Source organism: Balaenoptera acutorostrata, chromosome 8 (genome assembly GCF_949987535.1).
Source record: "Balaenoptera acutorostrata chromosome 8, mBalAcu1.1, whole genome shotgun sequence".
In the NCBI taxonomy this organism is placed as follows: Eukaryota; Metazoa; Chordata; class Mammalia; order Artiodactyla; family Balaenopteridae; genus Balaenoptera; species Balaenoptera acutorostrata.
The window spans coordinates 20,183,565-20,201,396 of record NC_080071.1 but is presented as its reverse complement, the minus strand read 5'-3'; the positions used below and the strand labels follow the sequence as shown (position 1 = coordinate 20,201,396).

General features: G+C 39.3%; 1 protein-coding gene across 1 annotated transcript in view; it reads left to right on the top strand.

The window, feature by feature from the left end:
• Positions 1 to 15,699, top strand: part of CCDC148 (coiled-coil domain containing 148) — a 294,377-nt gene extending 278,678 nt beyond the window's left edge. Inside the window, exon 16 of the mRNA XM_057551473.1 lies at positions 15,518 to 15,699. Within this exon, the coding sequence (XP_057407456.1) occupies positions 15,518 to 15,631 (114 nt within the window). The 3' untranslated portion in view covers positions 15,632 to 15,699. The remainder of the gene's footprint in view (positions 1 to 15,517) is intronic.
• The last annotated feature ends 2,133 nt before the right edge of the window (positions 15,700 to 17,832 follow it).

The window sequence follows — 17,832 nt, the reverse complement described above, 5'->3', positions numbered from 1 at the left end:
TAATTGCTTTACAGTGGTGTGTTAGTTTCTGCTTTATAACAAAGTGAATCAGTTATACATATACATATATCCCCATATCTCTTCCCTCTTGCATCTCCCTCCCTCCCACCCTCCCCATCCCACCCCTCTAGGTGGTCACAAAGCACCAAGCTGATCTCCCTGTGCTATGCGGCTGCTTCCCACTAGCTACCGGTTTTACCTTTGGTAGTATATATATGTCCATGCCACTCTTTTACTTAGTCCCAGCTTACCCTTCCCCCTCCCGGTGTCCTCAAGTCCATTCTCTAGTAGGTCTGCATCTTTATTCCCGTCCTGCCCCTAGGTTCTTCATGACCTTTTTTTTTTTTTTTTTAAGATTCCATATATATGTGTTAGCATACGGTATTTGTTTTTCTCTTTCTGACTTACTTCACTCTGTATGACAGTCTCTAGATCCAGCCACGTCTCTACAAACAACCCAATTTCGTTCCTTTTTATGGCTGAGTAATATTCCATTGTATATATGTGCCACATCTTCTTTATTCATTCATCTGTCGATGGACACTTAGATTGCTTCCATGTCCTGGCTATTGTAAATAGTGCTGCAGTGAACATTGTGGTACATGACCCTTTCTGAATTATGGTTTTCTCAGGGTATATGCCCAGTAGTGGGATTGCTGGGTCATATGGTAGTTCTGTTTTTAGTTTTTTAAGGAACCTCCATACTGTTCTCCATAGTGGCTGTATCAATTTACATTCCCACCAACAGTACAAGAGGGTTCCATTTTCCCACACCCTCTCTCCAGCATCTATTGTTTGTAGATTTTTTGTTAATGGCCATTCTGACTGGTGTGAGATAATATCTGATTGTAGTTTTGATTTGCATTTCTCTAATGATTAATGATGTTGAGTGTTCTTTCATGTGTTTGTTGGCAATCTGTATATCTTCTTTGGAGAAATGTCTATTTAGGTCTTCTGCCCATTTTTGGATTGGTTTGTTTGCTTTTTTGATATTGAGCTGTATGAGCTGCTTGTAAATTTTGGAGATTAATCCTTTGTCAGTTGCTTCATTTGCAAATATTTTCTCCCATTCTGAGGGTTGTCTTTTTGTCTTGTTTATGTTTTCCTTTGCTGTGTAAAAGCTTTTACGTTTCATTAAGTCCCATTTGTTTATTTTTGTTTTTATTTCCATTTCTCTAGGAGATGGGTCAAAAAGGATCTTGCTGTGATTTATGTCATAGAGTGTTTTTCCTATGTTTTCCTCTAAGAGTTTGATAGTGTCTGGCCTTACATTTAGGTCTTTAATCCATTTTGAGTTTATTTTTGTGTGTGGAGTTAGGAAGTGTTCTAATTTCATTCTTTTACATGTACCTGTCCAGTTTTCCCAGCACCACTTATTCAAGAGGCTGTCTTTTCTCCATTGTATATTCTTGCGTCCTTTATCAAAGATAAGGTGACCATATGTGTGTGGGTTTATCTCTGTGCTTTCTATCCTGTTCCATTGATCTATATTTCTGTTTTTGTGCCAGTACCATACTGTCTTGATTACTGTAGCTTTGTGGTATAGTTTGAAGACAGGGACCCTGATTCCTCCAACTCCACTTTTCTTTCTCAAGATTGCTTTGGCTATTTGGGGTCTTTTGTGTTTCCATACAAATTGTAAAATTTTTTGTTCTAAGTCTGTGAAGAATGCCATTGGTAGTTTGATAGGGATTGAATTGAATCTGTAGATTTCTCTGGTAGTAGAGTCATTTTCACAATATTGATTCTTTCAATCCAAGAACATGGTATATTTCTCCATCTGTTTATGTCATCTTTGATTTCTTTCATCAGTGTTTTGTAGTTTTCTGAGTACAAGTCTTTCGTCTCCTTAGGCAGGTTTATTCCTAGGTATTTTATTCTATTTGTTGCAATGGTAAATGGGAGTGTTTCCTTAATTTCTCTTTCTGATTTTTCATTGTTGGTATAGGAATGCAAGAGATTTCTGTGCATTAATTTTGTATCCTGCAAACTTACCACATTCATTGATTAGTTCTAGTAGTTTTCTGCTGACATCTTTAGGATTTTCTATGTATGGTATCATGTCATTGGCAAATAGTGACAGTTTTACTTCTTCTTCTCCAATGTGTATTCCTTTTATATCTTTTTCTTCTCTGAGTGCTGTGGCTAGGACTTCCAAAACTATGTTGAATAAGAGTGATGAGAGGGGACATCCTTGTCTTGTTCCTGATCTTAGTGGAAATGCTTTCAGTTTTTCACCATTGAGTATGATGCTTGCTGTGAGTTTGTCATATATGGCCTTTATTATGTTGAGGTAGGTTCCCTCTGTGCCCATTTTCTGGAGAGTTTTTATCATAAATGGGAGTTGAATTTTGTCAGAAGCTTTCTCTGCATCTATTGAGATGATCATGTGGTTTTTATTCCTTAATATGTTAATGTGGTGTATCACATTGATTGATTTGCATGTATTGAAGAATCCTTGCATCCCTGTGATAAATCCCACTTAATCATGGTGTATGATCCTTTTAATGTGCTGTTGGATTCTGTTTGCTAATATTTTGTTCAGGATTTTTGCATCTATGTTCATCAGTGATATTGGTCTATAATTTTCTTTTTTGGTGATATCTTTTTCTGGTTTTGGTACCAAGGTGATGGCAGCTTCATAGAATGAGTTTGGGAGTGTTTCTCCCTCTGCAATTTTTTGGAAGAGTTTGAGAATTTTCGGTGTTAGCTCTTCTCTAAATGTTTGATGGAATTCGCCTGTGAAGCCATCTGGTCCTGGACTTTTGTTTGCTGGAAGATTTTAAATTACGGTTTCCATTTCATTACTTGTGATAGATCTGTTTATATTTTCTAATTCTTCCTGGTTCAGTCTTGGAAAGTTGTACCTTTCCAATAATTTTTCCATTTCTTCGTGGTTGTCCATTTTATTGGCATACAGCTGTTTGTAGTAGTCTCTTATAATCCATTGTATTTCTGCAATGTCAGTTGTGATTTCTCCTTTCCCATTTCTAATTTTATTGATTTGTGTCCTCTCCCTTTTTTTCTTGATGAGTCTGGCTAAGGATTTATCAATTTTCTTTATCTCCTCAAAGAACTAGCTTTTAATTTTATTGATCCTTGCTATTGTTTTCTTCATTTCTATTTCATTTATTTCTGCTCTCATCTTTATGATTTCTTTCCTTCTACTGACCTTGGGTTTTCTTTGTTCTTCTTTCTCTAGTTGTTTAAGTGTAGGGTTAGATTGTTGCGATTTTTCTTGTTTCTTGAGGTTTGACTGTATTGCTATAAACTTCCCTCTTAGAACTGCCTTTGCTGTGTCCCATAGGTTTTGGGTTGTCATGTTTTCGTTGTCATTTGTTTCTATGTATTTTTTAAATTTCTTCTTTGATTTCTTCAGTGATCTCTTGGTTATTTAGTAACGCACTGTTTAGCCTTCATGTATTTGTGTTTTTTACAGTTTTTTTCCTGTAACTGATTTCCAATCTCATAGCGTTGTGGTCAGAAAAGATGCTTGATATGATTTTAGTTTTCTTAAATTTTCCAAGGCTTGATTTGTGATCTATCCTGGAGAATGTTCCATGTGCACTTGAGAAGAAAGTGTGTTCTGCTACTTTTGGGTGGAATGTTCTATAAATATCAATGAGATCTTTCTGGTCTGTTGTGTCATTTAAAGCTTGTGTTTCCTTATTTATTTTCTGTTGGGATGATCTGTCCACTGGTGTAAGTAGGGTGTTAAAGTCCCCTACTAGTATTGTGTTACTGTCAATTTCTCCTTTCATGGTTGTTAGCATTTGCCTTATGTATTGAGTTGCTCCTATGTTAGGTGCATAAACATCTATAATTGTTATATCTTCTTCTTGGATTGATCCTTTGATCATTATGTAGTGTCCCTCCTTATCTCCTGTAACAGTCTTTATTTTAAAGTCTATTTTATCTGATACAAGTATTGCTACTCCAGCTTTCTTTTGATTTCCATTTGCATTGAATATCTTTTTCCATCCCTTCACTTTCAGTCCGTATGTGTCCCTAGGTCTGAAGTGGGTCTCTTGTGGACAGCATATATATCGGTCTTGTTTTTGTATCTATTCAGCCAGTCTGTGTCTTTTGGTGGGAGCATTTAATCCATTTACATTTAAGGTAATTATCGATATGTATGTTCCTATTACCATTTTCTTAATTGTTTTGGGTTTGTTTTTGTGGGTATTTTTCTTCTCTTGTGTTTCCTGCTTAAAGAACTTTCTTTAGCATTTATAGTAAAACTGGTTTGGTGGTGCTGAATTCTCTTAGCTTCTGCTTGTCTGAAAAGCTTTTGACTTCATCATATCTGAATGAGATCCTTACTGGGTAGAGTAATCTTGGTTGTAGGTTTTTCTCTTTCATCAGTTTAAGTATATCCTGCCACTCCCTTCTTCTTTTTAATTTTTTTTTTTATTTATTATTTTTGGCTGTGTTGGGTCTTCATTGCTGCAAGTGGGCTTTCTCTAGTCGCCACGAGCGGGGTCTCCTCTTCATTCCAGTGCGCGGGCTTCTCATTGTGGTGGCTTCTCTTAATGCAGAGCATGGACTCTAGGTGCGTGGACTTCAGTATTTGTGGCTCGCGGGCTCTAGAGTGCAGGCTCAGCAGTTGTGGCGCACGGGCCTAGCTGCTCCACGGCACGTGGGATCTTCCTGTACCATGGCTCAAACCCGTGTCCCCTGCATTGGCAGGCGGATTCTCAACCATTGCGCCACCAGGGAAGTCCCACCACTCCCTTCTTGCCTGCAGAGTTTCCACTGAAAAATCAGCTGATGACCTTATGTGGATTCCGTTGTATGTTATTTTTTGTTTTTCCCTTGCTGCTTTTAATATTTTTTCTTTGAATTTAATTTTTGTTAGTTTGATTAATATGTGTCTTGGTGTGTTTTTCCTAGGATTTATCCTGTATGGGACTCTCTGTGCTTCCTGGACTTGGGTGACTATTTCTTTTCCCATGTTTGGGAAGTTTTTAACTATAATCTCTTCAAATATTTTCTCAGACCCTTTCTTTTTCTCTTCTTCTTCTGGGACCCCTATAATTCGAATGTTGGTGCATTTAGTGTTTTCCCAGAGGTTTCTGAGATTGTCTTCAATTCTTTTCATTCTTTTCTCTTTATTCTGCTCCTCGGCAGTTATTTCCACCATTTTGTCTTCCAGCTCACTTATTCCTTCTTCTGCCGCAGTTATCCTGTTACTGATTCCTTCTAGTGTATTTTTCATTTCAGTTATTTTATTGTTCATCTCTGTTTGTTTGTTCTTTAGTTCTTCTAGATCTTTGTTAAACATTTCTTGTATTTTCTCAATCACTGCCTCCATCCTATTTCCGAGATTCTGGATCTTTACTATCTTTACTATCATTTTACTATCATTACTGTCTTTACTATAATTACTCTGAATTCTTTTTCAGGTAGATTGCCTATTTCCTCTTCATTTATTTAGTCTTGTAGGTTTTTACCTTGCTCCTTCATCTGTGACATATTTTTTTGCCATCTCATTTTTTTTTTTTTTTTTTTTTAGTGAGTGGGATTGTGTTCCTGTCTTACTGGTTCTTTGGCCTGAGGCTTCCAGCACTGGGGTTTGTAGCTATTGAGTAGAGCTGGGTCTTGGTGCTGAGATGAGGAACTCCATGAGACCTCACTCTGATGAATATTCCCTGGGGTCTGAAGTTCTTTGTTAGTCCAGAGGTTCGGACTTGGAGCTCCCACTGCAGGAGCTTCGGCCTGCCCCCGGGCTCATGATCCAAGATCCCGCAAGCTGCCTGAGGTGGCAAAAAAATAAATAAATAAAGGAAAAAATAAAATTTGACTAGGAAACTAACAGATTCGTTAGGAAGAATATAAAAATAAAAATATAGATGAATCAACAACTGGAAGGTACATCAGTACCACAGTAGTAAAAAAGAGGAGGAGGGAAAAGATTTAAAAAAGGAGGGAAGAAAGACCTTGGTTGTGGAGAGCGGGCCCTAAGCAAGGGCGAGGTTTGGGTGGTGGGTGGGGACAATGCTCAGGACCCACAGGGCTGGAAAAGGCCCTGGGGGCTGTGGGGGGTGGGACTTAGGCTCAAGGAACAGAAGGGGCCCAGGCATGCCCCCCACCCCTGGTCTCAAAGGGCAGGGGACCTCACCTGGGAGCCCAGCAGGCTTCCTGGGCTCAAGTAGGCAGGGCAAATGCCCTCCTCTCCTCTCCTGCTCCTCCAGTCTGGGAGGGCCCCTCCCGCCTGCCTCTCCTGATCTCCCCAGCCTCCCTCCTATGCCCTCAAGAACCCACACAGCCTGGATGGGGCTTTGGAGGGGGTTACCAGCCTGGGAGCTCAGCAGGCTCCCCGGCCCGAGTGGGCCAGGCGATCGCCCTCCGCTCCTCTCCTGCTCTTCCCGGAGGGTCCCTCCCGCCTGCCTCTCCTGATCTCCCTGGCCTCAGGGGCACCGATCCTGTCTGGCCTCCACTTCTCTTCCCCCCTTAGTCCCCCTGCATCCTACTGGTTCACTTTGGGGTTCCTCCCATCTCCTTGGGTGTCAGAGTCCCTCACCAGTGGCTGGCACGTGCCCTAGTTGTGGGGAAAGACTAACTCTGCATCTTCCCACACTGCCATCTTGACTTCCATATATCAGTCAACAATTATTGAGCACTAACTGCATACCAGGGGTATGTTATAGGTGCTTTGCATGTATGAAATAATTTGATCTGCAACAACAACCCTGTGAGATATGCACTATTTTTAGCTGTGTTGTGTAATTGGGAAACTAAGGCACAGGAAGGTGGCTTACCTTGCCCAATATTACACAGCTCATAAGAACCTAGATTTAAAACCAGGTAACCTGGCTTCTGAGCCCTGAACTCTACTGCCTCCTAGTCTCAGGATTTGCCGGTCTGGCCATCCATCCTCTGATGTCACAAATATCTAGAACTATGCTGAGAATCTATAGGAAATGATGGGACATAGTCACAAGTCAGGCATGGGGACTCTTCTTTGGATTTTTACCTGGGTATGAACTCAAATGTATCATAATGGTGTGATTTAAGAAGTGCCGAAAAAGTCCCCTAGGAGCCCCCATTATCTGGAATAGATGCTAAGTTCCTTCCAATAGTTAAAGCACTTATGAAAATGTGAATCCTCCAGGAGGGCTATTCCCTTAAGCCATCATTTCCAAGGTCTATTCCATAGAACTTTCTTTCCCAAGATCTATTCATGCACCAAATACTGTAGTCCCAGCTAGTGAGTCTAAAAATAAGGCCTCACTTCTTTTTTATATATAAATGGTTTTGCCATAACCACCATCCAGGATTTTTACCTGTTTCTCTTCTACACGTTTTCGGAAATGCCTGCATGTTACACAAATGCGTCCTGGTGGAAGCTCGTCACTGTAGACAGCCCTGTGGCTCCATCCACAGGTCCACTGCTCAGCAGATCGTCTTTTGCCATCTCATATCTGGCTTCACTTAGGCGGTTGCTGTTCTTCCTTCAAGCTTTGCTCCAAGCATGGAAACAGAGAATTTCCTTAATTCCACACACTAATAGCCTGTAGCAATTCACAAGACTTATTGAAGGCTTGGAGGCTAAAAGGGGATTATGATCAGAGAAATAAGGAATGAATATACTAGTTGTGATCAGAGACCAACTCTTCCACAGGTCTCCCACCAGCCACCATTCTCCTTGGCATTGTGTGCCATGATGTGGTAGTGGCCAGCCAGCCTACATCCAGGAGGGAACCCATGTGCCTCCTCCACCTAGAGGCCAGCCTCCAACAATCTCAGTCCCCAAGGGATGAAACTGTTCCACCCCTTTAGAGTCTTTCCAGGACTACTGATGGGGGTAAGGAAAGAGGGCTGTGGGGAGGTGATGCAGAGAAAAATGAAAAATCCATCCCTTCCCAATGGGGTTGACTTGCCCCAAGTGCTCACAAAGTACCCATCAGAAGCTAGCACTCAGTGCCTTCTTCAATGAACTATTCATTATTGAACAACACTGTGTTGGGTACACCAAGAATTCACTGCACCAAACCCAACCTATTACTTTCCAGTCTCTTCTCCAGCATGCTGTGAACACTGGTCCAACCCCATACCTTCTGGTCATGGTTCAGTCACTGCCCCAAATCTCCTGTAAGCAAATACCTAGGCAAGAACACACAGAGCACTCAGGAACAAGGACAATGTTCAGGCATAGGGTAGTCTAAATGTAGATTTAGAAGAAAAAAGAAATAGTTCTTAGTGTTATCATTCTGCTAAAAAATAAATCCAAACACATTACAAAATGAAACTTAATATTTCAATTTTAAGCATCTACATTTAGTTGTTTCTACTGTATTCAGATCTTCAAAAAAGAACAGTGATGTATGTATATTTAAAAAAAAAAACCTGCATGCTGTAATATTGTGCATTAAAAGTAGCAGAAAGCAAGCAAGCAAGCTGGGGTTAGGGACAAACCACTCCAAACCCATGCAACTTTGTAACCAGAACACTACCATCAACAATAACTGTTACCTGGGGAATTAACTGGGACCACCCAGGAGACTACCACAGTGAATGAAAAAAACCCCAGAAACAGCAGAGAGGAAATGCTGCTAACACCTCGTTTAGAGCACAGGTGGTAGGTGCTGAGAAATACCCTTGGAAGTGGACCTCTGAGCTGGCAGTCTGCTTTTGTGGTGGGCCTGGGAGGCAGCATGAGTTCAGGCCATGGGCGCCAAACTCAGAGTAACCCCAGCTACAGCAGGGCCGCAGGCTGCCAGCTCTCCTCATCCGTGCCCTTTGCAAAGAGTCAGATTTTCTCTCAACCCGTTCTTTTACAGAGAGTGAAGTGGTTTCAAGTGTCCTATTTGTGGGGAGTCTCCATTTCACCTCCTTCACTGTGCACAGACTAAAGGCCTGGGCTTTGGTTTCTGCACCTGACTCCATGCCTCCTCACTCTGGGCCCCTGGAACAGAGGTCAGCAAACTTTTCTTTAAAGGGCTAGATAGTAAGTATTTTCACCGTTGCCAGTCATATGATGTCTATCGAAACTGCTCAGTTCTGCTGTTGTAGTGCAAAAGGAGCCAGAGACAGTATGTAAACACTGGGCCTGGCTGGGTTCCAATAAGACCTGACAAAAACAGGAGAGGCGATTTTGGCTCCCAGAGTGACCCCTGACCCAGAGAAGCACCACTTTCTGTATTGTGTGTTCATCTGCTTCTGGGATATGGTCTTACTCTTTGTGTTTTCTCTCTCTTAAGGATTTCCCCTTATTTCTTGTGAGCTTAATAAGATGTTTTAAAGTGTCTTTGTGTGATTTGTCCAGATCTGGGTGTTTCAAGGTGGTAGAGGGAGTTTTGTAAAACCTAGTTCTCCATCCCGTTGGAAACAGAAGTCTGGTATGTCTTTTTCTGTCGCTTTAATGTCAATCTTCGGTATTATGTTTTAGAAGTTCTCCCATAAATAGGATATAGCTGGATTTTGTTTTACTTTTCAATCTGATAGTCTCTGCCTTTTAACTGATGAGTTAAATTAGTTTACATTCACTATGATTACTGGTACCTTTAAATTTATTTTAGTCACTCTATATTCTATTTTCTATTTATCATGCTATTTCTAATCTTTCTTGTTCTTCCTCTTTCTTCCTTCTACAACATTAATCAAGTTTTCCTTTATTCTGTCGTTTCCCCTTCAGTTGTGTGGAAATTCAACATTTAACTACTGTTCTGTGGACAGTAGCCCTTATATTTTAAATATGCACAAGTAACCTAATAAAGTCTAGTGTCATTCCAACCTCTACTCTCCTCCCAGTGATGGTGGGCCTGTAGGACCCTCCACTGATCACACTTCAGTTTTCCATTTTAATTTTATCTAGTTCTGGGTTTTAATCTCCCAAATTGATTTTTCAGTCAGTTTTTACCAATTTCATTGCTCACCATTCAATTAGTTGTTCTTTCAGCAAGTATCTAAGTGTAGGGAATACTCTCCACCTTTGTTTTTTAAAAAGTTTTTATTTTATTGTTCATGCCTGAATAATATTCTACCTGGGTGTAAAATTCTGAGTTGACCGTATTTTTCTTCATGACTCTAAAGATATAATCTAGATAATCTAGGATCTTTCAGATTCTATGGCTGCTATTGAGATATGTGTTATCAAACAAATTGTTCATTTGTAGAGAACCCCTCTCTTTCCTTTTTTTGTTTACTTTTAACATTTTCTCTCAGTTTTCTTAGATAACTTTACTACAATACTCCCATGTGTGATTTGCCTTTATTTATATTGTGCTTCTCGAATATTTATGTCTTTTACCAATTCTGGAGATTTCTTAATCATTATGTTTTTGAATATTGTCTCTTTATTGTTCTGTCTACTCTTTCTTTCTAGAACTTCTTTTAGAAACTTATTAGATCTTCTCATTTTATTCTCTTATTTTATGCTTCTTACCCTTAATTTTATATTTTCCATCTCTATTTCTGTGCTGTGTTCTCAGTTTTTTTTCGGTTCTATTTTAAAGTTCACTAATTCTTTTTTCAGCTGTGCCTAATCTGCTATTAACTCATCCACTGAACTTTCCTAAAAATTACCAATTTTTTCAATATTGTAATTTCCAATTTTGAAATGTTTTGAAATTTTACATTTTATTTGGAAGTAAAATTTGGTTCTTGGTTTAGTGTAGTGGTTCAGACCATATACTCTGGTGCTATAGACTGAAAGTTGTATTCCCCAAATTCATATGTTGAAATCCTAACCCCCAATGTGATGGTATTGGGAGATGGGGCTTCTGGGAGGTGATTAGGTCATGAAGGTATAGCCCAAATGAATGAGGTTAATGCCCTTGTAAAAGAGACCCCAGATAGTTCCCTTGTCCCTTTTGCCATGTGAGGTTACAACGAGAAGATGGCCATTTATGAACCAGGAAATGGCTTCTCACCAGACACTGAATCTGCTGGCACAGAACTTGGTCTTTCCAGCCTCCAGACTGAGAGAAATAAATTTCTGTTGTTTATAAACCACTCAGTTTTTGTTATAGCAGCCCAAATGGACTAAGACATTTGGATAGAGAATGTTTTTGTGCAAACTTCAGCTCTGTTTCTTATTAGACTTGTGACCTGGAGCAAGTTACTTAATCTCTCTGTGCTCCAGTTTTCTCATCTATAAACTGGTAAAATAATAATACCTCATAACACAATATAACAGTGTTGTTTGAGGATTAAATGAATTAGTATTTGCAAAACATTTTAAAATTAAAATTGGAATTTATTTTATTTATTTATTTTTAAAATTTGTTTATATTTTTGACCGTGCCCCGCGGCCTGCGGGATTTTAGTTCCCCGACCAGGGATCGAACCTGCGTCCTTGGCAGTGAAAGCCAGGAGTCCTAACCACTGGTCTGTCAGGAAATTCCCTTGCAAAGCATCTAGAAAAGTGGTCAGTGCTGTGCTATTATTATTATCATCATCAACATCATTCAAAGCAGTCTTGACTTTTTCCATTTCTCATTTCTGTGTTTCAATTACTTCTGTTACAGCTTTAATAATTTTAAAGATATTCTCTTTGGCAGTCACTTTCTATATCCCATCTAGTAACTCAAATTCTTGAATATAATCTTCCTGTATTTTATGACCATTTACTGTGCCTCACACAAAAATTGTCACATACTTATTCTGTGACTTTTTATCATGAGCCTCATATTCACTGAGGCTGAATATTTTGTGAAAATCCCCTGCCACCTGTCTGTGTCTGTTGTACCATGTGGTTTTGCTTTTACTTATGCCAGGAGTGCCAGGGACATCTCTATTCATAACCTAATTTTCTGTTTATATTTTGAAATGGGGTTTCCTGGAATGCAATATAAATTTAAACTCCAACACTGAATAAGGATCAAGCATGGATTTTGTATCTCTCAGGGAATTACATGTTTCCCCCCACAGGTTGCCTAGACAGAGGCAGACAAGATTTACTAGGGTCTCTTCTGCAGGTGGGCAGATTTTTTTCTCTTGAGTCTTAGTCCCAACACCTCACCCAAAATGTGTCTACATAAACTTTAATTCCAAGCCTCCAGGCTATCAGGTCACTACTCTGGCTTTAAGTTTCTTCCTTCCTGTTAGCATCTTTTGATTCTCTTCCAGAAATGTTTTATGCAGCATTTGCAGGTGTTTCCAGTGCTTTGGGATATGTTAGCTCTCCATCTTGCAGAACCCCCAGTAGACTTCTTTCTTCTCACAACATTATTTCACAACTGTCTTCCTTCCTTACTAGTCCCCTTCCTTCTCAACATTTCATTTTTCATCTTATTATCTTCCCCCACTTCATACCAGTTTCTTTCCTTCCCTGGTAGTATATTTCGATCCTAGAGAGTCCCAGAAGCCTGTGTAGATTGCCAACCAGCAGGCGTGATTCCATCAGGCCATATCGCATGAACTTTCTTTCCAAAAATTAGTAAATTAGAATTTGGTATTATAAAAACCACAATACAGACTTCATTGAGCTTTTACTTTTTATTGTAGTAAAATATAGTTATCATAACATTTACCATTTTAACCTTCTTTTGAGTGTACAAATCAGTGGCATTAGATACATTTACATGATTTTGTAACCATCACCACTATCCATCCCAAACTGAAACTCTGTACCCATTAAACAATAACTCTCCCTTCCTCTTTCCCTCAGCCCCTCATAACCACTTCTTTCTTTTTGAATTTGACTATCTAGATACAACAATTGTCCTTTTGTGTCTGCCTTATTTTACTTAGCATAATGTCTGCAAGTTTCATTCATGTTGTAGCATGTGACAGGATTTCATTGAGCCTTTACTTTTATTTTTAAATTTTATTTATTTATTTTTGTTTGGTTTACTCTAAAATTTTTTTAAATTTTTATACAATTTTTAAAGGTTACTTTCCATTTACAGTTATTAAAAAACACTGGCTATATTTCCTGTGTTGTACAATACATCCTTGAGCCTATTTTATACTTAACATTTTGTACCTCCCGTTGCCCCACCCTTATATTGCACCTCCCCCCCAACCACCAGTTTATTCTCTACATCTGTGAGTCGAGCCTTTACGTATATCCTCTGGGGGAAAGAAGATTCTTTATTAGCCACAAAGCCATAAGGAGTTTTATCTAAATAGATACTGAGATCACTGCTGACATCTCTCACTCATCAGCCCTTTAAATGCCACTCTCTCCCACAGCTACTGCTCTGGCTCTGTCATGTTTGAACTTTCCTTAGCCTTTTAACAAAAGAAAGACTTTGGAAGCACATTATCTTACATGAGAAGGGAATTTTTATTCTGAAATACGTAAGCGTTTAACTTATTAGGTGAAAATTTGAAGGCGCTGACCTTCACAGTAGGGGAGCTGCCTAGTCTAACAAGAAAGCAATGTCTTTGACAGCCCCAGCTTATCTTTACTCCATCTCTGCCCTTCCCCCAATGTTCGAATACTGTGAGAGGGAGCTAGCCACGTCCTGGTCACCTACACCAGGTACAGTTTTTTGTTACCAGTAATTATCTCAGCCTTACTCCTCCTCCTTCCTCTTACCCCTTCAGACTGCCAGTCAGTCCTGCTCTATGTGTTTCAGCCACTTCCCTTTGCCTGGGAATAAGGTCCAAACTCCTTACTCTGACTTCTGGGCCTCACACAATAGAACCCCAAATCACCTTTCCAGATCCAGCAAAACAGGAGTCTTTACTATTCTTACATATGTCCTGTATTGTCCTCCTTTGTCTTATTTCATGCTTTTTCCTTTGATGGCAACACCCGCTTTAGAGTTTCTTTCAAAATTATGGCCGTTAGGGCTTCCCTGGTGGCGCAGTGGTTAGGAATCCGCCTGCCAATGCAGGGGACACGGGTTCGAGCCCTGGTCTGGGAAGATCCCACATGCCGCGGAGCAACTAAGCCCGTGCAACACACCTACTGAGCCTGCGCTCTAGAGCCCACGAGCTGCAACTACTGAGCCCGCGTGCCACAACTACTGAAGCCTGTGTGCCTAGAGCCCGTGCTCCCAACAAGAGAAGCCCACACACCGCAATGAGAAATCCGCACACCTCAACGAAGACCCAATGCAGCCAAAAATAAATAAATAAATAAATTTTAAAAAAAAATTAAAAAAAAAAAAAAATTATGGCCCTTAAATAAAATTCATCTCAAATATCCACCTTGTCCAAGGAACCCTTTCAAATTTTTCCATCTCCATACAATCATTTCCCCTGGTAAGTCCTTAGAACACTTTTATGTCCACCTCTCTTTTCAGGTCTATCAGATTATCCTTGAATTGTAGTTATCCACACATTTGCCTTAGTGCCTTAAACTTAGTAGGCTGTGAATTGTCTAAAGGAGGTGACTGTGTCTTGCTTTCCCACAACACCTAGCACTGTGACTTGTGCAAAGTAGGTCCTTTATCAATATATTTGTTCTATCATTTACATGTTAACTTAGAGCATGTCCATGGCACTGCAACCTTGAATCAATCATGGAACCAGTTCTAGAATAGGTGTGACCTCTGGAGACCAAGGGGAAGGAAGGAGAAGGTAGGACCAGGCAGTGTAGGAGGCAGATCTGGCTAGTAGATTGGTGTCCACTGCTGATTATTTACCCAGAGTAAGTGGGACATGGGTAACATTTTGTTTGCCCCATCATTGGTTTCTGTTGGTTACAATGTTGGGAGGAAATGCAAATGCAAAGGACCTTAAACTCAGATGAAGAAATAAAGTGATATGGAAGTGAAAAGAAGAATCCAGTTTTTTAAGGATTTGTACTTCTTCTTTTAACAGAGGAGAGAGCAAAATCAGACTACTCAGATGATTTCTGTAATTCTGAAATGTCCCCAGTGCTTCACAATGTTAATGATTAAGTTACTATAGAGAATAACAGATTTTCTAAGAAATTTAGAAAATAAATAGACACAATCTTAAATTACTACCTTTTGGAGGGTAATTTTTGACTAATCCTGTACAAACTAGATGATACTGGTTTCTAGATTGTTTGCCTGATGATTTTTTAAACTATGTTATACTTATAAAAATAATGTTCAAATCATATTTAAGGTTTCAGGGGAAAAGGTGATTTAATGGTGGGCTTTTAATTCTCAAGTTAAAATTGCTATGCTCAGTTTTTAGAAAAATAAATGTTAAGTTGATTCCAGACTGAGCAACACCTATTTAGGAGGAGTGAAAAAGCAAATAAGAAATGAGGAAAACCCTTGAGGAGTAAATAATGAAGCAGGTTGCAAATTATCAGTATTTTTAGTTCTTCATCTTAGGAGACATTGGATGGTAGACCCCCACTGGCCAGTATTTTAGAATTCTTAAGAGATAGAGAAAGTCCAGGAGGACTGAGGAAAGAAATGTTTATAGAGTTTCTTTATTTTTTAAAAAGGACAAAGAGAGACCCTAATAACTAAGGATTGCATTTACTTAAGCTCTAATCCTGAGATGAAGGTTGTAGATCAAATCCTCAAAAAATCTACTTATGGTATAGACATCTAGAGGCACACAGGATCCTGGAGAGGAATGGTGTGGCTTTATGAAACTCAGTATGTCAGACAATTTTAATTTCCTTCCATGACAGGGTGCTGGAACATGTAGCTTGGAGGCAAGCAATGGAGACCATTTATCTGTCTTTTACTCAAGCTTTCAATTCTATCATACATGGGATGCCCATCAGCCAGCCAAGAAAGTGTAAGTTGAACACCATGTTTTTCAAGCTGCAAGTCCTGGAGAGTTCCAGGAGAATTTTAAATACAAGCATACATTCTTGAATAGAGGGTTATATCTTTTTTTAAAGTGCTCTAGCAGTTAAGAAGAAAAATACTAACTTCTGTTTTGCAGTAAAAGAATTATAATTGAAAGACCTGCATATAGAATGACTTTAGCTTCTTACATTTTTCTAAATGGTTTTGGGTCCCCAGATGTATTTTGGAGGCTGTATTAATGGATCCCAGCAGGAACCAGATGGCACAATTAAACTGGGGAACTGAGAGAATTTCCTGAAAGGACTATCCACAAAGGGGTGGGCAGGATTTAGGGAACAACAAAGGGTGGTGTAGCTGGAACAGCTGTTACCAGCCCTGATGTGAGGGGGCTTGAAGGGAGCAATAACCAGAACCTAGAGGACAGCAGTATGACTAGGGCCACCCAGAGGGACTGTGGCCTGTGGTAGGGGACACAGGTATCCTGCCATGACTCAGCCCAAGGAAAGTGTGCAAACCCATGAAATTATATGCAAACTCAGGGGTATACGTGTGAATGTGCATTTTTCTGCTGAGCAAGTCCATAGATTTTTATCAACGGTCTCCAAAATGAATCCCAAATGTTAAGAGCTATGTTTTTAAAAGAAGGATATAAAATTTAAACTCACTTTGTTGTATTTCTGAAGTTGATAGTTTGTAATCCTTGTTAAGTACTTACAGGGTGCAAAGCACTAAATAACATTCTATAACTGGATAAAAATAAACCAGGAGAAGTTATTGCGTGTATTTTGGACCAAAGATTGTGTTTTACTAAGATTGTGTTGTGTGTCAATTGTCTAGTGTGTTTGGGAGTGAAACATGGAGCAGAGGAACTGGTCTGGCTGTTAATGATCTCACGTAGCAAATTACACTGAATAATATACACATGTTACTCGGAAAGGTTGGTCAAGGGATCACATTTGGGCAAAGTTAACTTGACAGGTAGTCAGCTATGTATTTGCTTTAATTGGTTGATTGATTGTGGTTTTGTTTGTTTTTTGGGTTTTGTTTATATATGTACACACACACACACACGCGCGTGTAATTCATATATATGATATATGTCTTAGCTGTGGGTACCATAACAAAATACCAATGACTGAGTGGCTTAAACAACAGAAATTTATTTTCTCACAGTTCTGGAAGCTACAAGCCCCAGACCAAGATTCCAGCTGATTCCATATCAGTTGAGAGCTCTCTTCCTGGTTTGCAGATGGCAACCTTCTCACTGCATCCTCACATGGACTTTTCTCAGTACATGTGTACAGAGAGAGAAAGAGAGTGAGCTCTCCGGTCTCCCTTCTGATAAGGACACTAATTCTATCAGATCAAGGCCCCATCCTGTGACCTCATTTAACCTAATTCCTTATAGACCCCATCTCCAAATATAGCCACACTGAGGGTTAGAGCTTCAACATATGAATTTGGTGAGGGGAACACAAAAATTTAATCCATAACAATATATATAAATATATTAATATGTATAATTAATTCACTTTTACTCTGTGTCAGGCACTGTGCACATTGCTGGGGATATAAAATGGTTACGATATTGTTCCTCTTTTTGGTGAGAATGCTAAAAATCTACTCTTAGCAAATTTCAAGTGTACTGCACAGAGTTAAACTATAGTCACCGTACTGTATATCAGATCCTCAAAACTTATCATCTTATAACTAGAAATTTGTACCGTTTGACCACTTAGACCAACATCTCCCCATTCCCTGCCCCCAGGCCTTGGTAACCACCATTCTACTCTCTGTTTCTATGAATCTGACTTTTTTTTTGGATTCCACATATAAGTAATACCATACAGTATTTGTCTTTGTCTGGTTTATTTTACTTGGTATAATGCCCTCCAGTTTCATCCATGTTGTCACAAATGGCAGGATTTCCTTCTTTTTATGGATAAATAATATTCCATTGTATGTATGTATCTATCTATAGATAGATACAATGCATTGTGTGTATGTGTATATATATATATATATATATATATACACACACATACATACACATATATAACGCACACATATATATAACATATTTTCTTTATCCATTCATCAATCAACAGACACTTATGTTGTTTCCATAGCTTGGCTATTGCATAAAAGGTAACTATGTGAGGTGATGGATGTGTTAATTGACTTGATTGTG